We start from the raw sequence: 9,079 nt of genomic DNA, 5'->3' as shown, positions 1-9,079 counted from the left end.
ATTTTATAGTAGAATAAATATCTCTAGTATAATAAACCATGTATTTATCGTTCTATATCAAACAACCCACGCCCCAAACTTATTTGGAGGTGGCGTATTTTCATCATAAAGAACAGAATACAGGTGTATCGCCGTTTTTGCTTATGTTTCTATGGTAATCTCTTTCCTTTTTTTTTTTGAAATTTTTGTGGGTTAGGCAGACCCAAACCTAGATTAAAATTAAACTCGAGTATAAACATAACCCTCAACATCTTGCTGTACTATAGCACTTAGTCTTTCATCCATAGGTCCTATACTATACCAAACTTCCTCTTCTTTCACATTATGATTCCTTGCAATATGATCAGCTGCTCTATTTCCTTCCTTGAGGATGTGTTGTACTGATAGAGAGATAAATGACATTTTATATGCTCTAATGCCACACATGAGGTTCAGGCAGTACCATGGTGTTGGCTCTTCCTCATTGATTATACTAACAGCTTTTTGGGAATCTGAATTAACCACAAGATGTTTAATGCCTTCCATCTTTGCTACTTTCAATCCTTCAGCGATACCCATTAACTCTAGGAAAAGGATAGATCTCTTTCTTGAGGCTTCTGCATACATTAGTGTGACATTTCCTTCCTCATCTCTTATAGTGCCTCCAAAGCTTGCCATGTGTTGTTGGAGAGAGCCATCAGCATTAAGCATGAAAGCTTGAGGTGGGGGTTTATTCCACTGACATAGTCTTGGCTGCTTCTGGACAGTATGGGAGCTGATTCCCAGGTATGTTAAGATAGATCTAGTCTCCGCATTGTCTGGGACCTCCTTGAGTTCCTTCTACAAGTATAACTTCATTTTCCTCAAAGTGTCGTTCATAACTTGAGCAGGAGTGTGCTCTTTGTTCTTAAAGTGTCTGCTATTCCTTTCATTCCATAGAGCATAAATAACTGCACATATCATAGCTCTAATTATCTCTGAGTCACAGGAATTGCTTCTAGTTCTTCTGAATGTCCTGTACCATTCTTTCTTAGATGTTAATACAGTTCTATCCATGCCCATTTGCCTTTTGAAATCAGACCATACTTCCTTGGAGAAGGGACAGTCAAAGAAGAGATGAGATGAGTTCTCTCTATGATTCCTACATAAGCAACATAAATATTGGTGCAATATGTTTTTCTTAATCAGACGATCCTGAGTAGAGAGGCATCCACTGAACAACTGCCAAACTATGAAAGAATGCTTAGGAACTACCAGCTTTCCCCATACTATTTTGTACCATTTTACTTTGTTTCTGATCCTTCTTAGATTCATGTAGGCCGACTTTGTAGTGTATTGTCCAGTTGTTGTTTTTGTCCAAACAACAAAGTCTTCCTTCATCAAACTTTGAATCTCTATGCCAAGAATGAGCCTTTTCACTTCAGAGTTAGGCAATGAGTGTATTTTACCATTCCACTGGCCATTGGTGATGAGCTCAGCCACCCTAGCATCATCTGGAAGTTGCAGCAATTGTTTCAACTCATTATTCTCAGTGAGTAGCATAGATTCACACCAAGGCTCATGCCAGAGACTAGTTCCTTTCCCATTAGCTATGTGTACGCACAAAAATGTGTACCTAGGTCTATGCAATTGATTTTAGAGTCGCCACTAACTTTATTAAGGAAAAGTTGAGTAAAACCTATGTGAAGGACTAGCCCTCGAAACTAGATGATTATTAGGTTCGAGAGTCAAGGTACGATGTGGGAAGGTGTTAGGCACCCACACTCGCCCGGTAAAACCAGCCTTACTTCTATTGAGGTGTAAAGTTTTGAGATAGGAAAACGAAGAAAGCTTGAAAAATTAATCTACCAAGTTGGATGATCTTCACTAAATTATTTAAAAGCAAATGACTATATGCTATAGTAAAACTAAAAAAAAAACAAGTAATCCTAATATGCAATACTAGTTAAAATAAAAGAGAAAAGAAATATGTCACCTTGTTTAGAATGTTGCCTCATACTTGATTGTAGATTGATTGATTGATGATCTTGATTGATTGTTGATGAATGATGATGATAAACTTGATTTGGAATTGACAACTATGATTTTTGGATTGAAACAGGTGATTTGAAAAAAAAAAAACAACTTTTGGCGAAAAGGAGCTTCTACTCAAGATCGAAATAGGGGAAAAGAAGACTAAAGACGAAGAACACGAAGAACTTCATTAGAAAAACCTCAAAGTCGAAATTTTACCTTCAACTCCAGATTAAACTAAAGAAATTCTACTCTAGAATGATGAATTAGAAAAGAAAAAAAAAAAAAGAACACTCAAGAAAAGAAAACTACTAGGCTATTAGCTTTGAATAGCTAGGTCCAGATTATTAACTCCGAATTCCTAGCTCCAGATGTTTTTTTATGGGTGAATGAGACCCATATTTATAGCTTTTGGGCGTGGATTCAAATATAGTAATGAGTTTGATCCAATGGCTGAGTGTTGATGAAGAAAAATCCAATGGCTTGATCTCTTTCTAGTTGCACCTCCTAAATCTGGCCCTTGATTCAAGAGGTGGGATAAGGGCTGGGATATTTGCCCTTGCTATTTGGATCTTTCAGATGGATTAGGGCAAAAAATCAAGCCCTACACGTCCTCAATGAGCCCACAATCCAGAGTTTCCAAACATGGCTCCAAAATGGCATATTCTCTAGAATATTCTTGATTTTAGGGATTAAATCAAATTAAACAATTAAGGAAGGTTCTCTAGGTTTTTGGAGGCTTGAAAATGGTCTAGAAACCCTAATTAAAAGGTCCAACTCGATCTGGATCCACAGCCCATGAGAATATGTCCAAATCCAACAAAAAAGGCCCATTTTGAGCATATTTTCAATGCTATAAATTTCCTTTGACCGGGTCAAAATTAGGCAAACTCTTCTTCACAAAAGTTGTTCATTAATCCATTAGGAAGGTCCATGAACTCTTAAAAATACCCTTGCACTCAACAGCGCGCACAACGGGATGAAACGGGATATGGCAAGATTAGGGTTTCTAAAATCCAAAAGGAACCTAGGCAAGCTTGTACTCATTTCGAAGGATTTTTCAAGGGGAATTCAAATTTGAAATAATCTCATCCAAAGAAAGAGTAGAAAAAACGAGATTTGGGCTCCAAAGGGTTACAGGGGTATTTTGGTAATGTTCAGCTCAAAACTCAGAAAGCAATGAAACTTCAGCCATAGCTAGAACATGATGAGGAGAGTCTAAAGAAACTAAGAGAAGATGAAAAGAAATAAGTTTGATGTAGAAATAAAGACTCTAGAAAGCAAATCACCTTATATGATCAAATTTAATTCAAGGCAAAATCGTGAATGAATTATGTCTGGGGTGCAAAAATTGGGTGTCTAGAGTTGCCCCTCTTTGGCGGAGGTTGCTTGCAACTGAACGGCAAAGCCATGGAGACACACCATTTTTGCCAAGCCCCAGCCAAAAGATCTCATGCAATTTTTGAAAATTCATTTGAAAAATATTTTTGAAAGAGGACATTTCCCTGGATATTTGAAATCCTCAATTTTTTCAAGTTGTTTGTGAGGGCTTAAAAATGATTGAATGTTGGTGGATGCATCGAACGGACTTATACCACGCAACATGGTAACTGGATTATCTGTGGAAGCATTAGACGGACTTATACCACAAGACAAAATATCAATGCTAGCGGAAGCATCAGACGGACTTACACCGCGTAACATGATATTGGTTGATTGAAAAATATTTTCTGAAAATGATGAACAACTTTTTTTGAAATCAAGGGACAATTTTTTTTTTTTTTTTTTTGAAATCTAATATTTTCAAATTCATTTTGGAAAACTGGTGAAATTAAATAGATATATCAATTCATTCATGATTTTGACTTAGATTAAATATTCTCATATAATGGTGATAACCAAACACTGACGAAAGGAAAGACTCACCGGGGAGAGCAAGAAGACCCACTAGGGATGGGAGATTCTAAAGAAAAGGGAAGAAGACACAGACGAACACTGTTGGGGAAGATAAGAGATGTGCTGGAGATGAAATATGGATGCTGGGATGATGATATTCAAGTTCAATCAATCAATCAATTAATTACGTTCAAGTATTCGGATTGGAAAAGACTATCACTATGAGTTCAGGCTGATCCATTCGTGAGGCTGTCAGTAAAAACTGATATTGTTCTCACGAACAATTTTTGTGTTGCACAAATGGAGTTACCAAAATGATATTAATGATCAAGTGGTTGCCAATAGTGCAATCTAAAAACAAAACTTGATGAATATTTTCTCATACTGGAGGGTAGGGGTGTAATACGGGGCGGGGTGGGTCAACCGCGGGTCAAATAGTGATGGGGCATGTATGGGGGGTTAGGGGATACAAATCCAGTGGTCCCCGACGGGGAGGGGCGGGGCGGGTTGAAGTGTCATGTCTTAGTACCATCACCCGGCCCGTTGGGTCAGTTTACGGGGTGGTTTTTTGGTCATCCGGTCGGGTGAAAATTATCATTTTAACCCAATTTCACTAAAAAAAAAAAACTTTCTAATTCTGCAAGTAATATATTTCCAATTCACAGCATAGAGAAAAAATGGAATCAATCAATAAAAAATAAACAAAAATAAAAAAACTTGAATTTGAATCCAAAACCATATTTGTAAATTTGAAACTTCTTTATCGTGATTTACCATTTGTAAATTGATTATTTTCCATAGCATGATAAAATGAAGATGGGAGCGAGGATCTATGGTACAAAACAATAAAATATAATAGGATGTGATTGACCCATGTGTTGGGCAATCGTAGCCGAATAGTGGCTTGATATATTCCGTTCGCAAAATAGAACGATGATGCGCAATATTTTATGCCGAATGGTGGCGGTGCTTACATAGATTTGGCTTCCGTGTGAGGACCGGTGTCGCGCATCCCGCCAGTGGTGGTTACGCATCGAGTGGCTCATTATGTAAGGGAGGCATGTGGATGTACATGTTCGTTGCGGTTTTGCGATTGTGGTAGCCAGGAAACTAGGTAAGACATAGATAATGACGTGATTTTAGGGACACGCAAAGAAAACCTTAATTAATATAATTATGGTAATATATTTGTTAATGATGTATCTGTAGATAGATGATTATATATAGTTTTGCAGAAGGGTGGGTCAAATTAATTACTGGGCAGGCGAGACGACCCACTCGCGTGATTGAAAGGTGGAATGAGGCACGATATAATACGCTTGTTTGGTTATTTGTTTAGTTTAACCTAAGGCTACTCGATGGAGGAACTACATGCCTTATTTATTATGTGTATAGTTTGTTGTGGTGGTTAGTGGGAACTTAAGGGCTCGGTGGAGGAACTACCGCCTTTAATTATTATTCTTAAGGATGTTGTATTTGTCGTTGAAAGTTAAGGCGCCTCGGTGGAGGAACTAACTGCCTTGTGGATTGTGTATATATATGTATAAGTATATTTGTATTTTAGGGCTACTCACACCAGCATTGTTTATAATGCTGACCCGATTTGCATGTTTGCTTATCGGGTGTGTTCATTAAATGAACATAGTTGATAAGTCTTGACAGGTTTAGTGTTGAAGATGATCGGTTGCTGCTTGTGGTTTGCGTTAGCGTTGCATCTCAGGATAAGTTTTGTTTTCCCTTGAGGTGATATAGATTTTCAGTTGAGATAAGGTTATTTGCATTTTCATTTGTAAATTGTTTTTGGTAATGAAGATGACTGTTGTTTAAGTTAAAATTTTTATTGGTTTTTATTATCCGCATATTTTAAAACTGTTTATGGGTTTTTGGGAATAGAGAGTTCGTCACACCCGGAGATCGAAGAGTCGGGGACAAATAATGTTTTTCCGAATTCTGTCGAAATTCGGGGTGTGACAGTAGGCTGATTCATGATATGGAGCCGAATATGGAATCTTCAACATATCATTATTTCCTTATTTTATTCTCTGTTTTGTCCTATGGACAGTTTCTAGAACCACATGCATGCTAAACTCTATATAAACATAGACCGCAAGGAGAAAACACACCTTTGCCAATATCCAGCAAGCCAAAGCTCATGAAATAACTGCCGCACCATGCGTGGTAAGCCAAATCTTTTACCCATTTTTATTTTTGTCTTTTTCCAAATTAAACTATTCCAATGACATGCGACTTCACTAAATATAAATCAAGCTCGTGCCGCATCCCATATAAATACGATTGGAAATAAGAACTCATACCTTGCAAACGTCCAGAGGAAGAATAGCAGAACGGTCGAAGTGCCACATAGTCCGAAACCACGCCATGTATGGTAACGCATTTTTCTCCTTTTTCTGTCCGAACTAATTCTGATTCTTTTGCGCAATATATAATGGAATCTCACTTACGTTATTCATACATGGCAGGTTTACCCTCAATCTCTCATCTTAGAATTCTGTTGGACAGCCTGTGAGACTAGAAAAACAAATTCTTGGCAAAGAATATGCACCGGCATTATTTCTCTCCATGACAGGTTATTACAACTAGCAAGATGCACGTGCTATGCACGGGATGTTAAACAAAACTTGCTGAAAAGTGTAAATATAATTTAGGTGAGCACTCTTTTTATTATGATATATCTAATATAAGACAGAAAGGAGGAGAGTATTTAATTTGATATAAAATCACAAAACATTTGTACCAATGAAGAACTCGTCATCGAAAGGGGAAGAACTTGCCACAACGGATAGTGAATTAGTGACAGTGACAATATCAGGAATCTTGTCGGGAATTGGAGATAAGGAATTGAAAATAGGGATTGGGGTTTGCAGGAGGGAAGGGAAGAGAATAAGGAAGAGAAGAAAATCACAAAATCTGATTTGCGAGATGGTGAGAGTGAAACAAATTGAGGGAGGGAAAGGAAGATGAAGGAAAAAAAAAGAAAACAGACAATGAGACGACACCAAACATGACAATGTTGTTGTTCATCCCTAGCTCAAGGACACTCCTCGTTTGAATGAAAATCCTAATTACAAATAAGCTCCTGAATGAAGTGATGCAACTGATGACAGCCATTTCAATCCATGAAAAGAAGCTGAAGAAGTACCATAATTATGAGCAATAAAATACCTCATCATAGACAGTTTACTATTTCAGGCTACACTGCAATGGTTGTATGGTGTTAAAACGTGAAACGACTTTTTCCAAAACTTGGTCTCAAACCCCCAAAGTTTTATAAGTTTCTATTTCTTGATTAATAAGCATACAACACATTGAAGTTCAGTTAGATCGAGAGTAATCACATTACATTTTCATATTACATCATCTGTTATATAGCTAGGAAAAAGGCAGGCAACTCCAATGTATCGCATACCTAAACCAAAAGTTGCTGGCCGATAAAGTCATTACGGTGTACACAAATGGCGAGCCTTTGTATCGGTGCTTCATGACCTTGAGCATCTTCAACCCGAAAGCAAAGGAATGGAAGCTCACCGCCAAGTGTGCTCAAGCTTAAATACAAAATAAACCAAATGCATAAAACCAATCTTGTTATGCGCATGAAAGTTCAAATTGAATGCTATTGTCCTAAAATTCCCTCTACACCTCTTATGTTCATAATTCACAAAGTCTAAGATCTAGCATGATGTTCTCTAAACCCTTAATTTAATAATTTTACTGCAGAGGAGAGACTCACTATCATCTACCCCACCCCCCGCTTCCCCTCTGGAGGTTTCCATTTTGTAGATAAATATTTAATAATCATCCCATGCGTCGTCAAGTCGGGAAAGTGCTGAAATCAATGATAGCATATCATGTGGTTTACCATGATATTATAAATCTGGATACGCAAACATCTAAGCATTCTCGAACTTGACTTAATCCATAACCATGAGTTAACAGGAATAGCATGCTCTAGTACTTAGTAAACAGTAGTCCAAACTTCAAACATCAACGATTAAGAAGCATACTTACCATCGCATACAATTTTGAAATTGTTGACATTGAACCGGTTGTGGTGGCTTCAATCCGTAGAGGACCATCTTGACAAAAGAAACAATTGCATTTCTTTCAAACAACGCCAAAATCCATCCCCAGAAAAGCAAGTTTAATAACAGACTACCAGAAAAGGTCTATAAAAGTAGTTTCTCGGTATGTTAATACTTAATAAGCACGCTAGGTCTCTGATTCGGCATTAGGCCACTTCAGCATTACTGCATGAAAATGCATTAAACTTCAAAAAGGTAAAAGAATAACATTGTTATAAAGAGAAAATTCATATTTTTCACCTCGATTGAATTGATCGAATGGCTGGAATTTGTTGCAATGAACAACTATTAGTTTCCTTGCAATAACAGACAACAAAGTTTTCATCAATTATTTGAGCTCTAGAATCAAATTGGTAGTGTAAGAGATAAATGAGAAGAGCTGACAATGAAGAAAGGTCTAATCAGAATAAAGTTACTAATCATTATTTACCTTAGATACAATGGGGATAAAAGAATACTTATGATCTTAGATATGTTTCTCTTGTTGTGATAGTGTTTGCTTGATAAATCTCATAACTGTAATTACTTGAGGCAAGATTAGGAACCTTTTTTATGCTTCTCGCATGGACAACATATTTATCCAACATCGAGAGGTGTAGAATGTCAAATTTAACTTATATATATCTTTGGTTTCCAAATGTAGTTCAGATGTTGCAATATTTATTGTAATCGGAGTTCCATATAAATGCTTATATCGACTATTACCAGGTTTAAAACTCTGTCACACAATTGTGTATGACAACAACACTATAAGAAACCGAATAAACGAAACCAAAAGACAGAGAGTCTACTACGACTCCAAGTTGATAGGCCATGATACAAATCCACTCTTTCTTTTTAACCAAATACCAAACGCAGACCTTTATTTTGCTTCCATCAAATTTAAAACAGATACCTCATCAAGGTTATCCGACACATAATGGAAAATTTTCTGGTACCAACTTAAAATAAGACATTCAAATAACTTCATAGGGCACTGGAAGGCTAGAACTAAGATGCGAGATATAGTTCACGGGCACATTGTAAAAGAAAGAGACTTCGGGCGGGGGCTACAAACGCCTAGAAGTGTGTGGCTCTCAAAGATATTGAGT

General features: G+C 37.1%; 1 protein-coding gene across 1 annotated transcript; it reads right to left on the bottom strand.

Moving 5' to 3' along the window:
* Positions 1-219: 219 nt before the first annotated feature.
* Positions 220-1,521, bottom strand: LOC147494392 (uncharacterized). Its single transcript, XM_086568123.1, has 3 exons — positions 1,259-1,521; positions 862-1,120; positions 220-819 (listed from the first exon to the last, which is right to left on the bottom strand). The coding sequence occupies exons 1-3, from the start codon at positions 1,519-1,521 to the stop codon at positions 220-222; spliced, it is 1,122 nt and encodes a 373-aa protein (XP_086424249.1).
* Between the last annotated feature and the right edge of the window lie 7,558 nt (positions 1,522-9,079).

This window comes from Coptis chinensis, chromosome 6 (genome assembly GCF_015680905.1).
Source record: "Coptis chinensis isolate HL-2020 chromosome 6, ASM1568090v1, whole genome shotgun sequence".
Taxonomy (NCBI): domain Eukaryota; kingdom Viridiplantae; phylum Streptophyta; class Magnoliopsida; order Ranunculales; family Ranunculaceae; genus Coptis; species Coptis chinensis.
Note: the sequence above shows the minus strand (reverse complement) of the source record. Positions and strands in the feature narration are given on the sequence as shown.

What these genes read in the sequence shown, in the direction of transcription:
- LOC147494392 (XM_086568123.1), bottom strand. Translation starts at nt 1,521, where the DNA reads ATGCTACTCACTGAGAATAATGAGTTGAAACAATTGCTGCAACTTCCA. An exon ending in ATCAGAAACAAAGTAAAATG is followed by an intron (nt 1,121 to 1,258) that starts GTACAAAATAGT and finishes TTGCTTATGTAG; the next exon opens with GAATCATAGAGAGAACTCAT. An exon ending in AAGAGCACACTCCTGCTCAA is followed by an intron (nt 820 to 861) that starts GTTATGAACGAC and finishes TTATACTTGTAG; the next exon opens with AAGGAACTCAAGGAGGTCCC.